This window comes from Procambarus clarkii, chromosome 11 (assembly GCF_040958095.1).
Source record: "Procambarus clarkii isolate CNS0578487 chromosome 11, FALCON_Pclarkii_2.0, whole genome shotgun sequence".
NCBI lineage: Eukaryota > Metazoa > Arthropoda > Malacostraca > Decapoda > Cambaridae > Procambarus > Procambarus clarkii.
Window position 1 is genome coordinate 36,636,001 of NC_091160.1, and position 21,058 is coordinate 36,657,058.

General features: G+C 49.5%; 1 protein-coding gene across 4 annotated transcripts in view; it reads right to left on the reverse strand.

The window, feature by feature from the left end:
* The window catches only part of drongo (Arf GTPase activating protein drongo), a 60,027-nt gene that overhangs the window by 31,552 nt on the left and 7,417 nt on the right, over positions 1-21,058 (reverse strand). For all 4 annotated transcript variants that reach the window (XM_045742526.2, XM_045742525.2, XM_045742524.2 and 1 more), the window contains exons 3-4: positions 10,989-11,101; positions 184-337 (exon numbers count right to left, since the gene is read on the reverse strand). In XM_045742526.2, the coding sequence (XP_045598482.1) occupies positions 184-337; positions 10,989-11,101 (267 nt within the window). The remainder of the gene's footprint in view (positions 1-183; positions 338-10,988; positions 11,102-21,058) is intronic.

Sequence of the window (21,058 nt, forward strand, 5' to 3'; positions counted from 1 at the left end):
TTTTTTTACATTTGTTTAATGACCTTTGTCATGCACACCAAGATGTAGGACTTTTAATTAGCTGAGCCATGTATGGGTTAAGTGCAGTACTGAAGGCCTCTGGGATGTCTGGAGTAATTACACCGAGGACATTTCCTCCACAATGACAGAAAATATTTTGGCAGACATGCCAATAAAACTCACCTGTGAGGCTGTAACATTTGGACGTGACACTGATGAGCTAGCTGTTAGCCCAGCCTTACTAGTTTCACTATTTGGCGTAGAGGCATTTGACGACGTGGCACTCGAGTTTTGTGGAGGCATATTCTTCAGAGCAATACTGGGCTCTATATAAAACCTGCGACATAAAATAGTTACGTCTCAATTAATATCATAAACCCACTTCCATCTTGAAATATGTTATGTTTGGTTTAGTGAATGTTTTAGTGTGTGAGCATAAGTATAAAGCAGTAAGCTCTGGGGGAGGTACCAAAATGACAACCCAGAAGATTGATACAACTGGATCTCACTACGTTGGAAGAAAGAAAAAAAACACGAGACATGATAATGACAAAGTTTCTATGGGAAATTGACTATTTAGACAGAGCAACAATGTTCAATGTGAGGAGCAGCAGATAGAGGGTATTTACAGCAGATGGAAATTGTAAATGTAACTATCACAACGACATCAGAAATAAATTCTTCAATGCAAGAAAAATATTATTAAATGGATTAGATGAAGTAGTTGTCAAAGCTAATTTGGTGCTCAGTTTTAAACATGAATATGACAAGAAAAATAAGTGACTAGTCATTAATCTACTGAGGATCGAAATGTCCTGCAACCACACACAGGTGCCTACACTTATATGAGTACACACACATACTGTACATACAGAATATACACACACACACATTAATTCATGCATCCATATATAGGATGTAGTACTGTACAGTATACAGTAATCAGACATGAATGCTAACATATGTACACACAGTACAATATACAGTACTACTGTATATATGCTTCAATATGCATGCATGATGAAATAAAAGCATAGTGTGGCATAGGACTACACCAGAGTGGTGTAGCAAGAGCTGTCTAGACAAAACTAGAATGTGTCAACAAGTATACCCGACACCACCTTCCCCCCCCCTCCCCTTCCACTCCACCCCAATGGTGATAGGTTTGCTGAAACTCTAGTTGCGCATGTGGGATCAAGTGCACATGACCCCACACACACACTGGCCTTCACAGATAACCCAAATCAGCCCTCGTGGCGGGGAGGGGGAAGGAGGGAGAGGGAGAGAACTATAAAGTCTCGTCAGACCAGATACGTCAAAAATGAGGAAAAGAAATTACAGATGAGATAGCAGATATAGAAAAAAAAATTATCAAAGAACTGTGTAAGAACATGGACAAATGGAGTCACTTACATTAAAAAGAATATAATAAAAACTTAAAATACAAAATTAGTGTCTGGTATAAATATTTTGATCATAGCCTATCAAGAGAGGTACCCTAACCCATCATATCTCAGGATTTATAAAAAGTGATGCAAAAAGTTCAGGGGTGAAAGGGGGGGGAGGGTTGAATGATTACAGGTTAGTATAGGAGGGCTGGCGGTAGTAATGATGGGTCATAGTGGTGGATCATGGAGGGGATGGGATGTAGAGGTAGGGGTCATGATGGGACATAATAGTGGTGGGTCCTGGTTGTGGTTGTGGGGCCTGGTGGTGGTGGTGGGCGTTGGCGAGTGGTGGTGGTGAGTGGTAGTGGGTCTGGGTGGTAGTGGGTCTGGGTGGTAGTGGGTCTGGGTGGTAGTGGGTCTGGGTGGTGGTGGGTTATGATTGTGGTGATGGGTCATGGTGATGATAGGATACAAAAAATAAAAGAGAGTGTAGGAGGTAGGCCTATCAGATACAGTACTTACATTAACTACAAGAATTGGGCATGGTGGAATAGATGTCAGTTATGAATACAGGTATTTTGTGAAAGTTATAAATTATAACACACCGGGCAAAAGCTTGAATACTGTACAAATTTTGAAGCACAGTAGTGTAATTCTTCATGAAAAAATTGAAGTGACAAAGAGTAGGTAAAGTCACAGACAGTAATGGTTATTATGAGGGATTTGCAATTTTTAAACTATTAGAGCTATAACAGAAATTAAACACAGTATATGCAGACACTAAAACCTACACATTCCAAATAATTGCATCTACTGTATTACAAAACTCTCTAGAGTAGTGATGACATCAAAAACTAGTGGGATTATTACATGACATTAGGGTATGTGTTGATTTTGTTACTCTATATACAGTATACGCTAGTCATTTTATATACGACATGCCACAAGGGGGACTGGGTTACATGACCCAATAACAACAGGGATCGCCTTACAACACCATACGAGTCTTGAAATTTTAAATCTAGTAAACTAAGAACATCAGAAAGTATGGAGCAAAGCAAAAAGTAATTATTTCAGTGAAAACAATAAGGTATAATTTTGAGGCATAATTAAGCATTTTATCAAAAAAAAGTTTTTTAAATTTGATATATGAATATTCATAAAATACTGGAAATTTAATTCCTTTTTACTTTTTATTAGTGAATTCCAATTTAAAACGTTTTTTGTCATCCCCATATATCATAGCATCACCAATACAGCCGAGTGCTGCGCCACCTTCTAGGCTACTCTAATGTATAAACAATCTGTTTATGAAAACAGTATCCTCTGACCTACAACACAAAAATACACGACCTACTTTGCCTAAGCACAAATTCTACACTGTGACCATTATCTACAACATTTAAACTTGGTATTACATTATCCTTATTGTACGTGTGCTTAAGCTAAGGATTAAAAACAAAAAACAAATGTGTTATTGTGCTAAGAAATAGGCACATAAGCGTTGGGTAGACTACAACATGGCAATGAGTCGTGCCGAGTACACTGTGCTGCACTCAACTGGGGACAGGACACCACGTGGCTAGTCAAGGTCCCCCGACCCCCTACCCCCTAGGATGAGGTCAAGGCCCTCGCCCTCCCCCCACCCCTTGCTAAAGTTGTACTCAAGTCCTCAGCTCCTAGCCAAGGTCAGAACTGTGCCTAGAACTCTACGTGGTCACCAATAAAGCTACTAGCCAAACACGACTGTCCAAGCAACAATCTACACATTCCTTTGTAATAGCCAACAATTAATGATTATGTGTAACAATACTAGATTAAACACCTTATTTTTATGAAACATTGTGAACAAATGCTAAGGTATTATAGAATGATAGCCAAATGTTTCTTGATGTAAAACAACCATAAATTGTGTAATTGGCCTTGGTAATGGTCTCTTGATGTAATCAGCCAAGAAGGGACTATGATACTTTTGCAAATACTAAAGTATAATTTATTAAAATGTATTTTGGCTATTAGCTTTTCATATTTCTGTGAAAAAATCCCCCCTACAAACATGATAAAAAAAATGCAGACAACAAAATTCTTAAAATAAATGAATAATTGGCTTCCAAAATTTCACCAAATTTACTCTTTATCTTCAGCATGTGAATTAAGGCTCTAGGATGGCCTCGTAGCCTGGTGGATAGCGCGCAGGATTCGTAATTCTGTGGCGCGGGTTCGATTCCCGCACGAGGCAGAAACAAATGGGCAAAGTTTCTTTCACCCAGAATGCCCCTGTTACCTAGCAGTAAATAGGTACCTGGGAGTTAGTCAGCTGTCACGGGCTGCTTCCTGGGGGTGGAGGCCTGGTCGAGGACCGGGCCGCAGGGACACTAAAAAGCCCCGAAATCATCTCAAGATAACCTCAAGATAACCGAGGATCAGAAAGCTTTAACACAAATCATTCTACTTGGAGATCAATGCAGACTATTAAGCCTCAGAGCCCAAAACTTTAGCATGCTGCTGTAATTTTCAAATATTTTTAAGCAACAAAAATAGCAGCAGCAGCAGCAACTATGTTTTACTCTAATGCCCAAGTCTGTATACCCATTGGACGAGTCCCATCCCACTGCACCAGTCCCATCCCACTGTACCAGTCCCATCCCACTGTAGTTCCATCACACTGTACCAGACCCATCCCACTGCACCAGTCCCATCCCACTGCACCAGTCCCATCCCACTGCACCAGTCCCATCCCACTGCACCAGTCCCATCACACTGTACCAGCACCAGCCTCATCCCACTGCACCAGTCCCATCACACTGCACCAGTCCCATCCTACTGTACCAGTCCCATCCTACTGTACCAGTTCCATCCTACTGCACCAGTCCCATCCTACTGTACCAGTCCCATTCTACTGTACCAGTCCCATCCTACTGCACCAGTTCCATCCTACTGCACCAGTCCCATCCTACTGTACCAGTCCCATCCTACTGCACCAGTTCCATCCTACTGCACCAGTCCCATCACACTGTACCAGTCCCATCCTACTGTACCATTCCCATCCTACTGCACCAGTCCCATCCTACTGTACCAGTCCCATCCTACTGTACCAGTCCCATCCTACTGCACCAGTTCCATCCTACTGCACCAGTCCCATCCTACTGCACCAGTCCCATCCTACTGTACCAGTCCCATCCTACTGTACCAGTCCCATCCTACTGTACCAGTCCCATCCTACTGCACCAGTTCCATCCCACTGCACCAGTCCTATCCCACTGCACCAGTCCCATCCCACTGTGCCAGTCCCATCCCACTGTGCCAGTCCCATCCCACTGCACTAGTCCCATCCCACTGTACCAGTCCCATTCCACAGTACTAGTCCCATCCCACTGCACCAGTCCCATCCCACTGTACCAGTCCTATCCTACTGTACCAGTCCTATCCCACTGCACCAGTCCCATCCCACTGTACCAGTCCTATCCCACTGTACCAGTCCCATTCCACAGTACTAGTTCCATCCCACTGCACCAGTCCCATCCCACTGTACCAGACCCATCCCACTGTACCAGACCCATCCCACTGTACCAGACCCATCCTACTGTACCAGACCCATCCCACTGCACCAGTCCCATCCCACTGTACCAGTCCTATCCTACTGTACCAGTCCTATCCCACTGCACCAGTCCCATCCCACTGTACCAGTCCTATCCTACTGTACCAGTCCTATCCTACTGTACCAGTCCCATCCTACTGTACCAGTCCCATCCGACTGAACCAGTCCCATCCCACTGTACCAGTCCCATCCCACTGTACCAGTCCCATCCCACTGAACCAGTCCCATCCCACTGTACCAGTCCCATCCCACTGAACCAGTCCCATCCCACTGAACCAGTCCCATCCCACTGTACCAGTCCCATCCCACTGTACCAGTCCCATCCCACTGCACCAGTCCCATCCCACTGCACCAGTCCCATCCCACTGTACCAGTCCCATCCCACTGTACCAGTCCCATCCCACTGTACCAGTCCCATCCCACTGTATCAGTCCCATCCCACTGTACCAGTCCCATTCCACTGTATCAGTCCCATCCCACTGTATCAGTCCCATCCCACTGTACCAGTCCCATCCCACTGTATCAGTCCCATCCCACAGCACCAGCCCCATTCCCCTGCACCATTCCCATCCCTTTGTACTGCAATATACCACCATGTGCATTACAGTATCACAGATGTGAATTGCAATAGCTGAATCATATGTATTTAATTAAAATGTAAATAATTTCTGTATTGACTCAAGAATTAGGACCACCTTATTTGATCAAGGTCAGTAAGTAATGACACTTTGAACCCACAGGCTGATACCCCCACAGTACTTGTACATGTACTGTAATACTAATCAAAATAGTACAGGAACTGTACATGAATGAGAACAAAATGTGATCACTTCACACAATCAAAATAAAGACTCAACTCACCAATACTCACCAGAAGTGTCAACTTGAGTCAAAGCCACACACACGTGTCTGCCAGCAGTGTGCACGTCTCACTAATGCCTCTCGCTCTACAGGTCCTGACCATTCCGTTACCCGCTTCACCCACACCTCCCCCAAGCTCCGCCCACGCACACACACACACACTGCTGTGCTTCCTGCCCCAAGGTCAGTTCATCCCAGGCCAGTGGTACACACCACTGAGACTCACAATCACCACACCAGTTCCATGCCATAATGTAGATAGGATAAAAGGAGGAAGAGTGAGGGGCTGCGAGACAGGGGGGGGGGATGAGGGGGGGGGAGAGAATAACGGGAGTGGGAGCTGAGAGAATGAGGGGAGGGGGAGAATGAGGGGAGGGGGAGAATGAGGAGGAGAGGGGGAAAATGAGGGGTGGGGAGGAGAGAGGGAGAATGAGTGAAGGGGAGAGGAGAAAAATGAGGGGAGGAGAGAGGGAGAATGAGGGGAGGAGAGAGGGAGAATGAGGGGAGGTGAGAGGGAGAATGAGGGGAGGGGGAGAGAATAGGAAGAATGAGGAGGGGGGCAGAGAATGGGGAGAATGAGGGGGAGAGAATGAGGAGAGGGGGGAGAGAATGGGAAAAATGAGGGGAGGAAATAATGGGGGAGTGAGGGGATGGGGAGAATGTGGGGAGGGAAGAGAATGGGGAGAATGAGGGGGAGGGAGAGAAAATGAAGGAGAATGAGGGGAGGGGAGAGGAAGAGTTGGAGGAGAGGAGGAAGGAAACAGTTGGGGTGATAGGGATGGAGGGAGGGGGGGGGGGAGAGAAAATGAGAGCAAGCAGAGAAAGCGAGCAAGGGGGGGAGGGGGTGAGAGGGGGAGGAGGAGACTGGGGGTGGGAGACTAGGGGTAGAGGAGAGATGGGATAGGTAGGAGACAAGGGGAGAGGTGGAAGAGCTAGAGGGGCAAAGCAAAGGGGGAGGAGGAAGCAGCAAAGAGAGAGGGGAGAGGAGAGCACCAAAGGAGAAAGTGAAGGGGGAAAAAGGTGGGGTATAAGGAGAATGAGGGGTTAGAGGGGAAGAGCAAGAGAGAGGAGGGGGAAGAGAAGTGAGAGGGTGCAATAGAGTGAGCAAAAAGGGTGAAAAAGGGGGGAAACGGGGAAAAAAGGTAGGTGAAGAGGAGGAGATTGAAGGGGGAGACAACAAAGAGGAGAGAGAGTGAATAGGGCAGAGTGCAGGGGAAAGAGCAAAGCAAAGGGAGCAAAGGTGGAGGGAGAAGGGCAAAGGGGAAGAGGGGGGAAGAGTGACGGGGGAGTGTGTGTGTGTGCATGAAGGGGGAGTGTGTGTGTGTGTGTGGAGGGGGAGTGTGTGTGTGGAGGGGGAGTGTGTGTGTGGAGGGGGAGTGTGTGTGTGTGTGTGTGTGTGTGGAGGGGGAGTGTGTGTGTGTGTGTGTGGAGGGGGAATGTGTGTGTGTGTGTGTGTGGAGGGGGAGTGTGTGTGTGTGTGTGTGTGGAGGGGGAGAGTGTGTGTGTGTGTGTGGAGGGGGAGTGTGTGTGTGTGTGTGTGTGGAGGGGGAATGTGTGTGTGTGTGTGTGGAGGGGGAGTGTGTGTGTGTGTGTGTGTGTGGAGGGGGAGTGTGTGTGTGTGTGTGTGTGTGTGTGGAGGGGGAGTGTGTGTGTGTGTGTGTGTGTGTGGAGGGGGAGTGTGTGTGTGTGTGTGTGTGGAGGGGGAGTGTGTGTGTGTGTGTGTGTGTGTGGAGGGGGAGTGTGTGTGTGGAGGGGGAGTGTGTGTGTGGAGGGGGAGTGTGTGTGTGGAGGGGGAGTGTGTGTGTGTGTGTGTGGAGGGGGAGTGTGTGTGTGTGTGTGGAGGGGGAGTGTGTGTGTGTGTGTGTGTGGAGGGGGAGTGTGTGTGTGTGTGTGTGTGGAGGGGGAGTGTGTGTGTGTGTGTGTGTGTGGAGGGGGAGTGTGTGTGTGTGTGTGTGTGGAGGGGGAGTGTGTGTGTGTGTGTGTGTGGAGGGGGAGTGTGTGTGTGTGTGTGTGTGGAGGGGGAGTGTGTGTGTGTGTGTGTGTGTGGAGGGGGAGTGTGTGTGTGTGTGTGTGTGTGGAGGGGGAGTGTGTGTGTGTGTGTGTGGAGGGGGAGTGTGTGTGTGTGTGGAGGGGGAGTGTGTGTGTGTGTGTGTGGAGGGGGAGTGTGTGTGTGTGTGTGTGGAGGGGGAGTGTGTGTGTGTGGAGGGGGAGTGTGTGTGTGTGTGTGTGTGGAGGGGGAGTGTGTGTGTGTGTGGAGGGGGAGTGTGTGTGTGTGTGGAGGGGGAGTGTGTGTGTGGAGGGGGAGTGTGTGTGTGGAGGGGGAGTGTGTGTGTGGAGGGGGAGTGTGTGTGTGGAGGGGGAGTGTGTGTGTGGAGGGGGAGTGTGTGTGTGGAGGGGGAGTGTGTGTGTGGAGGGGGTGTGTGTGTGTGGAGGGGGTGTGTGTGTGTGGAGGGGGGAGTGTGTGTGTGGAGGGGGGAGTGTGTGTGTGTGGAGGGGAGTGTGTGTGTGGAGGGGGAGTGTGTGTGTGGAGGGGGTGTGTGTGTGTGGAGGGGGAGTGTGTGTGATGGGGGAGTGTGTGTGCATGAAGGGGGAGTGTGTGCATGAAGGGGGAGTGTGTGCATGAAGGGGAAGTGTGTGTGAAGGGGGAAGAGTGTGTGTGACGGGGGAGTGTGTGTGACGGGAGAGTGTGTGTGACGGGGAAGTGTGTGTGACGGGGGAGTGTGTGTGTGACGGGGGAGTGTGTGTGTGACGGGGGAGTGTGTGTGTGACGGGGGAGTGTGTGTGTGACGGGGGAGTGTGTGTGTGACGGGGGAGTGTGTGTGTGAAGGGGGAGTGTGTGTGAAGGGGGAGTGTGTGTGAAGGGGGAGTGTGTGTGAAGGGGGAGTGTGTGTGATGGGAGAGTGTGTGTGATGGGGGAGTGTGTGTGATGGGGGAGTGTGTGTGAAGGGGGAGTGTGTGTGAAGGGGGAGTGTGTGTGAAGGGGGAGTGTGTGTGAAGGGAAAGTGTGTGTGAAGGGAGAGTGTGTGATGGGGGAGTGTGTGTGATATGGGAGTGTGACGGGAGAGTGACGGGGGAGAACGTGTGATGAGGGAAGAGTGTGTGACGGGGGGATTGTGTGAAGGGGGAGTGGGTGTAATGGGGGAGAAAGTGTGATGGGGAGAGTGTGTGACAGGGATGAGTGTGTGACGGGGAGAGTGTGTGACAGGGATGAGTGTGTGACAGGGATGAGTGTGTGACGGGGAGAGAGTGTGTGAAGGGAGAGTGTGTGATGGGGAGAGAGTGAGACATGGGGGGGGGAGTGAGATGGGGGGGGGGAGTGAGATGGGGGGGGGAGTGAGATGGGGGGGGGAGTGAGATGGGGGGGGAGTGAGATGGGGGGGGGGGGAGTGAGATGGGGGGGGGGTGTGAGATGGGGAGTGTGTGACGGGGGAGAGAGAGGGGAGAGAGTGGGTGAAGGGCAGAGAGCAATGGTGAGAGAAAAGAGAAAAGACAGAAGGGGAAGGTGAGGGGGGGGGGGAAAGAGAAGAGGGGATTGGGGAGAGAAGAGGGGATGGGGAGAGAAGAGGGGATGGGGAGAGAAGAGGGGATGGGGAGAGAAGAAGGGATGGGGAGAGAAGAGGGAGATGGGGAGAGAAGAGGGATATGGGGGAGAGAAGAGGGAGATGGGGAGAGAAGAGGGAGATGGGGGAAGGTAGCACTTTTGAGGTAATACCAAGAAACATGCCTTTTATTTCCTATTGTTCCCTGAGAAACAGTCTCAGTAACTCTCCGTTACATTCTCCAAACAGCATCTCATACAAGGAAAAACTAGCACCGGAATGTAATGAAATATCTCTTTCTGGTGGGTCCATGATGGGTCATTGGTGGTTCCTTGATGCTTACTACTTGGAAAGCTCCACCAAATTCATGTCAGTCTATTGCATGACATTGTAAGCCTATCAGAAATCAGTGCAAAATCTACCCTCCCCCCCCATCTAAAGAGGCACAAGTAGCAAGGAATCCTAGGTCACCAAAGCAAGAAAAGGCCACCAGAAAAAGAGGTCAAACTAAAAGAAATAAATAGCAAAGTAAACAAAGCATAGAACAAAATCGGCAAGCAAACCCCTCAGATGAATGAACATCCTGGTCATGAAGCTGTTCTCTCGTTAGTTCTACCTGTGCACCACCAGGCAAACGTGCACCTACCCTTCTAGCATTGAACCTTAGTCATTTAGCCAAGAAGACAGAAACAAACAAAGCCATGGAATGGGGAAGGAGGGTCCCAAGAAGCCACCAAAGAACGACATTCCATTACATTCAATGCTGATTTTCTGAGAGAGTTCCCTATGGTGGCTCCTTGGTGCTATGTCACCACAGAGAGAAAAAAAGAAATTATTTAGGGGCAGAGGAGAGCCGCTGAAATTAACCCCATGAAAGGGGAAAACTAGCCCAGGATGGCCAGCCCTTGTCTGAAATACTGGGAGCCAAAGGATACTGGGGCAGATAGGAGTATAGCAGTAAATGTGTTCAATGGATGCATCAGGCAAAATGACTGGGGATTCAATGTTTGTGGTTCGAGGAGGAAAGTGCACAGCTTGATGGTGCACAGGTGTAACAAGTGAGAACTGCTTCACCACCGTGTAGATCGTGAGTCTCGGGGCTTTGCTGTCCCATTTTCTATGGTTTGTTTACCTTGTTGTAGTCCATTTTGACTTGCTGCCCCCTCCCCCCTTCTGGTGACCATTTTTGGGGTTAGGGTAATTTATGATCTAGGCCTGCTCCTTGCACTTCTATATAGGGAGCCAGGTTCAGGCCTTTGGTTCCTGGTAGGTATATATATAGATATATATATGACTCGTAATGACCTGAGTAGATTTAATTGAGTGGAGCTTGCCAAGTAACAAGCACCAAGGAACCACCATAGGAGCCTTCTCAGAAAACACCTTGTGACAGGCAAGACACCAATAAACAAGCAATTAGAATGCAAATTCAGCAAACTACCACAAACGTTTAAGAGCTCCACATTACTTTAGAATGCTTCATTATCACAAACCCAATCCCAACATAGCATCAGACCATATACTACTAAAGGAAAATTTCATATACTGTATTAACAGTGATTGGCTCCAGCTACATAATATGAATATAATACCTACACTTACCTTTTCTTTTCGTATTTCAAAATCATGAAATCTCTAATTTTATGTTCGTCTTTGGTGTCAGGAAAAGGACTGATCTTAGCATCATAAAGACCCAGCCAAACAGCTCCACAATACTAGAAAAAAGGGAAAAGGAAATAAAATTATAGGGCAAATTGTGACAAGTTTTCTTCATTCCTGAAACACATTAAAAAAATTACTCCTAAACCTATGACACCTATTTTTTTGCTGGAAACTTCCCATCCTAAGAAGAGTGATTAGATGCAAAGATTTCTACAGACATTAAAAATACTGTACAGTACCTTCATGTGTTCAATACCCTTAAGAAGCTTCTGAATCACTTGTCTGAGTATTCTACATGCAGGTTTGGATCTAATTAAAAAAATTATGTCATCTTTAGCTCATTTGGCCATCACAGAAGTAAAGATCTTGTTAGTTTGACTAACACAAAAGTATCACAAAAAGTAAAAATGGTGTTACTTGTTAGTTTGACCATCATAAAACCAGTGTTGAATATAATGAAATGCCTTTTTCTGGGGGGGGGGGGAGGGGGGAATGGAGCCGCTTGGTGGCGCACCGACGCTATGTTGCCGGTATAGCTACCCAATCCCAAGCCACATCAGTCATAGGTTTCTTATTGGACTACCAGATGCCAGAACCCAAACCTGGCTGCCTCGTAGAGGCACAGGAAACGGGGGATTGTTAGGGAGGAGGGAGGGAGGGGGTGGAGTCAGGGAGCCACCAGGGCTCATCCCAAAAACCAGCATTGAATGTAATGAAACGCCATTTTCTGGGCAAGTCCCGGAGGCTCCCCGGAGCAATCCTGGCTGAATGGATATGTATAACGTTCTGGCATCAGTCAATGTGCTTGGAGATCTTGCCTACCAGGGACCACGAGCCAGAACCTGGCCCCCTCAGAGAAGCAAAAGGAGCAATGGCCTATAGAAACCCCCCCTGTGGTTGGGAGCGTTCTATGTCTGCCATCGAACAGGACAGGCACCCAGAAAGGTAGGTGCCCCCAAAACAAACCCCTAATCTGGTAAAACTATTGCTACCAAAAGCCGAACAATTAGACAGAACTCCCCAAACGAAAATTAGCAAATGAGCATGACGTCATCATGTTGCCGCGTTGCTGTCTGCACAACCCCCCCCCATCCCGGGAGGGGGAAGGGGGAGCCCCAGACCCCTCATGCCGGCGACCCAACACTAGTTCTTAGGCTGGATGTCAAAACATGCGAAAAAACACCGCCGACTGGAGGAAGGGATGCCTGGGAGCCTCTGGGACTCACCCAGAAAATGGGGTTTCAGTACATTCAACGCTGGTTTTCTGGGGGGAAGTCCCATCGGCTCCTCGGAGTTAACTACCCAAAGAGAAGGAAAAGAAGGGACTTACCTGGGCGGCGGTCCGTCCTCACTCCTCAACATGAAGTCGAGACAACTGGCTGCAACCACTGACCCAATGCAATGCAGGCCCTACTAGGCCCAGGGACATTCACTAGCTAGTGAGCAGCCAGGACCCTGTTCGACCTCCAGAAACCCCGGGCCCGAATGTCAACCCAGGATATGTTGCCAAAGACGGCAGCCAAGGCAGCAAACTTACGAACTCCGTGGGCCCGGAAATAGACCGCAGGCTGGATAGCCTTAATAACCCTGCGGACGGCCTGAGAGACCCGAGCCTCGGAACAGGGAAGAAGGGAAACCGGGTCAACCCAGAGCTGAGCCGCTGAGACGAAGCACGCAGGTGGGAGACTAACAACGAAGCCACCTGCACACCATACAATTCATGATAAACTCGAGTCAAAAACTCCAAACACGAAGACTAGAGGAGAAGACCGAACCAGCCTCGTACTGGACTGGCCCAATCTGCTGAAAAAGGCAGAGCCACGGGAAGACCCTCATGTTCGGACACCGAGCAAGCAGGGCCTGAAACCAAGGCTGGGCCGGCCACCAAGGAGCCAGAAGGACAGCCCTTCCCTGGTAAGTCTAAGCAAGTCAGGACCTGGAGTAACAGCTGAACCGGAGGGAAGAGGTAAAGGTAACTCCACCGAACCCAGTCCAGCTGAAAGGCATCGACCCCGATGGCCTTGCTATCGGGAACGGGTGCCACGTATACTGGAAGACACCTCGACCACGCCGACACGAAGAGATCCACTTCCTGAGGCCCGAACGTCCGGCAGAGCCAACTGAAGGAGCTGGCGTCGACCGTCCATTCCGTGGACAGGAAAATGAACCATGACAGGCCGTCCACCAAAACAATGGACACCCCCGCCCCCGAACGTCAACTACCAGGAGAGCCAAACCCCGAGAACTCAACAGACGAGTCACCTAAAGCGACCAGCCCCAAAAAACCAAAGACCACATCGAACCTCCACAGTTCAGACAATGAACTACCGGGGAGCAATCTGAATGGAGCCTGATTGTCGATTCGCGAGCGACTCGAACCCTCCGGAGTGACAACTAAACCGCCGCGAACTCCTGCATCGTCCTGTGGGCCAGACGGAGGGACGGACACCACCATCTCTGGTGCCGGCCTGGTGCCAGAAATGGTCACAAAGCCCCAGCCAAAAGACGATGCGTCCGTGAACACATTTAGTGAGGGCTCGGGCAGGCGCCAAGGCACTGAACCCCGAAAAACCTGTAGAGGAAGCTGGCGACGCAGCAGCCGGCATAAGACCCCCGGGAGACGAACCCAGCGATTGCGAGAGGCGGAAGGGACGTCCCCGAAAGAAACAGAACAGCCGACGAAGCCACACTCGACCTGGTGGGTAGACCATCATGGCAAAGTTCAGGCACCCGCACAAACTCTCGAGCAACCACTGTGACCAAGGAGCCCCACAGGAACAGATGCAGGTGGGAACGCAGGTGAAGCAGAGCCGCCGGAGGAAGAGACAAGGAAACAGTACGAGCGTCCCGCCGAAGACCCAGCCAAGACTGGACCTGAGAGGGAACCAGTTGAGACTTCCTCCAGTTCACTAGGAACCCGAACCCGACGAGCTGGGAAAGAACCAAATCCCTGGCGAGCAGACACGCGGACTGGCTGGGAGCCCAAACCAGCCAGTCGTCGAGGTAGGCCAGAACCCGTACACCTAAAAGACACAGCCGGGCCACCACGTCCCGAGTAACATCCGAGGCACCAGATTCAAGCCGAATAGAAGGCAATGAAAGCGGTAAGCTTGATGCCCAACAACAAAACCGAGCCAGTCCCTGAACCATGGATGAACCGGGACGTGCCAATATGTGTCCTTGAGGTCCAGGGCCACCATCCAAGTGCCCGGCTCCAACAGAAGATGGACCTGGGACAGAGTAGTCATCTTGAAGGAGGGGCAAAAAACCCATGGGTTCAGACGGGATGAAAAGCCTCCAACGAAAAGAGAGGGCAGTCTGCCAACCAAGACGACTCCGGAACCTCATAACGAACCCAGTAGGGACAAGCTGAACCGTACACGAAGGAGCGCGGATCCATCACGAAGGCATAATCCGGGTCGCTTATGAGGTAAGCCGCAATGGCCGCCCGCAAATCCTTAGACGGGAAGCAGGAGGCCGAAAAGCTCCGGAAAGAAGGAACCGAAGAATCCACGGGATCACGGAACCAAGCCAGGGGAGGGGTAAACACCAAATCAAATTCGTACGAGGAGGGGTCGAAAGAGAATCCCTCACCCTGTAACACTAAGCCCCGCTCAGAGGGCAGAAAAACCAAGGCGGGGTCCAACGGGGCCCAAGGCCCCCAAGTCAACCCTCCTCCGCCCCAGGAACCCCACCCAGGGGGGGCCCGGGGCCGAGCCGTCCTCCAAATCCCCCGCCCCTAAAGAAGAAGCAGAAGCGGCCGAAAAAGCTGGAATGAAGGGGGCCCCACTGGTCTAACCCAGAAGCTCCGGCAGGAGGACCAGGCTCGAATGCCTCAGTTGCAACCCCAGAAGGGGGACTTCCCCGAGACCACCCGAGTCTCGACACCAACTAAACCCTGTCCCGACCCCGAAACCCTCATATGTGTTGGGCTGGAAGCAAGGGGGGGGGGGTTGCAGTATCTGCAGGCGGCTTCGTTTAGTTTTAGGCCGATGTTGGACTTGTTGACTTTCGAATGTACAACGGAAGGAGGAGGGACTAGAAGGGGCGGACGGAACCAGAGCCGAAGCGACCCAGACCCCCAAGTTCGGGTCCTTATAACCAAAACGGGGCAGTCTCGGGGCATCCAAGGCTGCAATCAACCTAGCATGTTGCAGCAACTTAAACCTAGCATGCAACATGACTGCTGCCTGCACCCTCATATCAGTATCAGAGGCCTGGGTGAACTGGAGTACGATCAGACAACAAACGTCGCACGACTCCGGGTCAAAGGAATTCCCGACCCAACAGGGAGCATGGCAGAGGCAGAACCGGTGAGTGTCACCCGAGACAAGGGGACAGAGCAACCTTCAACCTTGCAAGACACGAGGGGGGGGGGGGGGGACTCAGGGGTCACATCCATCGGACCCCGTAGCCCCCGCGGGGTTTCCCAGGGCCTAGGTGTTACGCTAGGGTAAGCCCAGGCAGGGTACTGAGAACCTGTGCCCAAGCCTATCAAACAAACCTCTAAAGCTGAACCCCCGGGATGTGTCCACTCACGGGGGCCTAGCTGGAGATGCCACCAATATAATATAATACACAAAGCTCAACCAGCAAAGGAAAGAACAGGCAGACCCTCCCACCAGGCAGAAAACAAAAACAAAAAACAAAAACCCTGCAAGAGGACAACGTACCCGGGCGGAACAGAGCCGGCCGCTAAAATAACAGAAGACTAGCTGTGCAGTACCCTCCACCCCAACCAGTGACGACAACTGCCCCCTACCCAGGGACACAAGGGCAAGAAAACCCCAGCAGACCCCAAGGGTGGCCAAGTACCGAGCAGTAAAAGGCACCACGGAGGCAGACCCCAAGGTGGCCCCAAGCCCAAAGGGCAGTACTTACCAGGCACCTAGGGAAGGTAGCCCTAGGTGCATGCAGCCCAAGTACCTTGGAATATCACTCCTGGCTCTCACACACCCTGGAGAGAGAGAGGCCATGCCACCAGACACAGGCCTGAGACAAAGAATTCTGGAGCCAGAGGCACGTGACTACACCAGACACCCATCAGCCAAGAACTAGTGTTGGGTCGCCGGCACGAGGAGTCTGGGGCTCCCCCTTCCCCCTCCCGGGGAGGGGGAGGGTTGCACAGACAGCGGCGCAATAACATGACGACGTCATGCTCGTTTGCTAATTTTTGTTTTGGGAGTTATGTCTACTTGTTTGGCTTTTGCTAGCAATTGTTTTACCAGATTAGGGGTTTGTTTTGGGGCGCCTACCTTTCTGGGTGCCTGTCCTGGTCGATGGCAGACATAGAATGCTCCCAACCACAGGGGGGGTTTCTATAGGCCATTGCTCCTCGTGCCTCTCTGAGGGGGTCAGGTTCTGGCTCATGGTTCCCGGTAGACAAAAACTCCAAGCACACTGACTGATGCCAGAAAGTTATACATATCCATTCAGCCTGGATAGCTCTGGGGAGCCAATGGGGCTCCCCCTAGAAAAGAAGCATTTCATTATATTCAATTCCAGTTTACTGGGAAAACCTGCTTGATGGCTCCCTGAAGTTAACAACAGAGAAGGAAAAAATTAACTTACTGAGGAGAGGCAGCAGCTACAGATTCGAAGAAGAAACACTAGGCCAGGAAACTCGGCCCAGGGCTACAAACCCAAATGAGACAAAGGGCATTGATGAAATAGTTTGCTGCCAGAACCCTAATAGACCTCAAAAACCCCATGAGAGGCATGGTGCATGCTGGTCATAAAGCCCCAACCCAGAGACAAGGAATCCACGAACACGTCGAGCGACGGGGGAGGAAAATGCCACGAAGCTGAACCCTGAAAAGTCCGAAAAGCAAGGAAGCACGAGCCGACAAAGGGTAAGCAGAGCCCAAACCTTACAGTCTTGGTGATGCAAAAAAGGAGCAGAACTGAAGGAACCAGTACAACGCCCAGAGCCAAACCCTGACCAGGAAAAAATACTATGCCAGTGAAGTTCAGACTCCCACACAAATGTTCAACCAACCGAGTCACCTGGGGCTGATCCTACACCAGACAACAATGCTGCAGGAGGCAGAGCACAGCTGCAGGAGACAGGGGAGAAAGGGATGCTGAATGTGTCCTAAATTAGGCCCCAACTAGGTTTAACCGAGACAAAATCAACTGGGACTTTAGCCAATTTACCTGGAACCTGAATCTGGCAAGCTGGGAAAGAACCAAATTCCTGGCCAGCTGACACATGGACTAAACTAGCCAGTTGTTTCAAGATAGGCAAGAACCTGAACCCCCAATAGACACAGCTAGGTCACAACTACCCATGCTAACCTGGTAAAGATCCGATGAGCTAGATTCAAGCCAAACCAGCAGAACCTTGAAGTGATAAACTTGATACCCCACTAGAAACCTAAACCAGTCTTTGGATGAATAGGAGCGTGCCAGTACACATCCTGAGATCCAGGGACACCATTCAGGAATTCGTCTGCAAAAACCAAGCAAACATGAGCTGAAGTGGTCATGCAGGTCAGACAGGAAAAGAAGATGCTCAAACCTGAAAGATAAAGTATGTACAGTATTGTAGGTACCCCCCCCAAGTCCTGCTTGGGGACTGAGAACAACTTGGACACCCACCAAAGGGAAGAGATCAATTCTACCACACTCAAGTCCAACCATATCACCACAACTGAATGGAGCTGTGGGGAGGGCACTCAACTCAACATCCCGACACTAAAAGAGGGGGTAAGGGTGGCCCAACGCCATTGAAGGCCTTGGGAAAGAACCTGGAAAACCTACAAATTGTGGGACCTGGATCCCACAGGATCAGACGTCCCCCCACCTACTCATCAAACAAGCAACTGCAAAAGGGCCAGTGTGAAAACCAATAAGTAGACCAATGTTCCAGAACATGTAATGTTGCATTGAGCAGAGAAGGAATCAGCTGAAGGAAGCACAAGAGTCTGGAAATGCGACTCTACTAGAGGCCAACCTCGACCAACAGCAGGCTAGGCCCTAATCTGACTAGACTGCCTCCAAGCGGAGAAGTCAGAACCGCCCCCCTACAAAAGTAATTGAGGGGGACGAAAAGCAGCAGCCACAGCTGATAACAGCTTCCTTAGGAAGGAGAACAGATAAAAAGGGGTAGGCAGACAAAAGAGGTTAAGGACCAGGTCAAATCTGAAGACTGAGGTGGCAAAACCTGCAGACAAGCTAGACAGGCCAAGTAATATGCCTGCATCACCTCCCAAAGAGGGGGATGGGGTGAGCAGCTTGGGCAGTGCTGCCAAAGCTAGAACTGCAAGAAGAAAGGCAGTCACACCAAAGACAAACATAGGAACATCTAAGACTATCATGGAGCTTATCTAAGAACAGCTCAATAACCACTCAGATGTACATCACAGATGCTCAGTAGGTATGAGCCCCAAAATCCTCAGTATTGAGGGCTCCAGTGAACACAGGCAGCTGTACATGAAGCTGCCACTTGACCACATCCTTGGAGAGCACTGGAGCAAACAAGCAGCTCCTAAGCAGTGCAAAGCAACATCTAAGAACACCCGAGAGATGGAACTCATTTCCTCCCAACCAAGCCCTGCCAAGCCCGAAGGAAAGAAGGTGGATTGTCAGAAAGCAGAAACAAATAAAGGACCTCATACCTAAGCCAAAAAATTGAAGCCGAACCAAACTCGAAAGAGGATGTGTCCATTAGGGAAGCAAGGTTCAAGTCCTGCAAGAGGAACGGAAAAATGTCCGCCCATGCTGACGAAGACAAAAGGCAGGATGATGCAAATCTCCAGGAAGACAATTCTATAGAATTGAACAGCATGCAAAAGTACACCCTTGAAATAAGGGTGCAAAAAGATGAGCCAATAGGAGAAATGCTCCCATGAGCAAAAGACCTTGCTTGGATAGAACCGAATAGTATGAGCAGTGGAAGGGCACACACGAACACCGCAATGGGTCCCCCTAGCTCTGGGGAAGATGGGCCAGCCATGATATTCCCAGAGCAGAACCATATTCCACCCAATGCCTGGTACAGATAGGAATCGTCCAACAGAGCAGGATCAGAGCCAGATAATTATTGTGACGGTGAAGGCTCTACATCCCCAGTGGGAAGGTATGGCTCAAATGTATCTGCTGTAAAAGTGGACGATGCAACTCCTGAAGTTGGCCAAACTATGTTAACTGCTAAACCCCTGACCTGACTGAAATTTTCAGATGTTTAAGAGCCTTAACCAAGAGGAAAAACCAGACACTGGGCACACCACACCAGCAGGGAAAAGGAAGAGGAGCAAACTTAGACCAGGTGGAATTCATCTTCTCCTCCAAAACTTAATCCCTAAACACCAAAGGGCCCAAACTCCTGGGTGTCCAAATGAGCAACTTGCCACAAACAAGAAAAGCAGAGAAAATCAGCCCACAAAGTGGGAGCTGCCCGAAAAGTCTCCTGTTCTGAGGTAGACACCCAGCAAGCACAAATGTCACAACTTTAGACCAAAAGATTCATCAACCCAATAGGCAAATGGGTAGACACAGACAGAATGATTGTCAGCAAGTAGCAAAGCATGTGAACACCCCCTCAAACTCGCATGTAGCGAGAGGAGGCTCAATGGGCCACGCCGCACTATGCAGGGGAGCTACCTGAAGGCAGATAACCAAAGTGGAGGCTCAATCACTAGGGACGTTTGGTAAAAAAAAAAAAAAAAAACACCAAGAGCAGACTATAGGATAAATTTGGTTATTAGGGATGCCCGCAGTGTGCCATAACATTCACATTCACCTTAATGCACCTCACAAACCAAAAACAGAATGACCCCAACTACAAGGTTTTGCAGTGGAATCAAAAGACGCATGCATTACTGAGGGCAAAGCTCTCCACCTCAGTGGCCTGACCTTTCACAGATGAACTCCTGAACACACCAGAGAAGGCAACTCTGGCCATGCAAGGGCAATACTAAAGGAGCACCTTAGTAAAGAAGCCCTAGGCACGTGAGGCCTCAAGCACAGATAATGCCAAGTTCAGTCAACAGAGTGGCTTGAAAACCCACTCGAGACAAAACACCAAATACTAGGAAAGATGTGTTACCAAAATACGCCCACAGGATGGAGTCCTAAAGATGGGCAACATTTATCATAGAAAAAAAGCAGAGCTTGGATGACTGTCAAGCTAGGGACGGGGAGAAATTAACTTTCGCACATCAGTAATAAGACTGAACGTGGGTTATGAGATGCCAGCTTGGCCGTCGGATGGCAGCTTGGCACATGCACGCTGGGATAGTTCTTTTGTATCCTGTTTCATATGAACCATTTTGTTTTGACTTATTCTTTTACAGTGTCTGTTTGCTGTTTTGGTGTTTTGTTTTCATGAATCAAACAGTTGTTTTGTCTGTTTTCTGGGTGCTTTCTTGGTCAGGGTGATTGTAACAAATGCACTGCTCTCTGTGCCTTTTTGTGGAAGCCAGATTCTGGCTCTAGACTCTAGTAGGCCAACAAGACTCCTATGACTGATATGACTAAATACTGATAAGGTATACTGACAACATAGCTAGAAATAGCCACCACGGGGCTCCCCCAGAAATTGCCTATTTGACTATTACAGTACAATGCAGTCATCAACTCATAATTGATTATCATAGATATAAAGCTATCATGAATGCAAAGCTATCAATTTGATATCTAGCTGTCATAAAAAAGTAAGTCATCACTTGCTTGCTGTCTATTCTTTCCTTCATAAGTAGCTACTTATTATCTTCCTTTCATGTTCTCACCATCAAATACTCCTGTACCCTTCACACTGTAATTACTGTACTTCATACTGGTGTTCTCTTACATTTTCCTCATAAAGCCTCTAACTTTCAGAGATCTAATACATTTTCCTGCATATTCCAATACTCCTGCTTTTTCCAGTGTTTCCATAGCAATCCTCATCTCTCCTTTGTCTCGCCATTTTAGTTGCTGTGCTGTTTAGCCATAATCTATAATTTAGCATGGTATCATAAAGGTCTGAATTCATTAGTACTCTCTACAACTGCCACCTGTACTCTCTG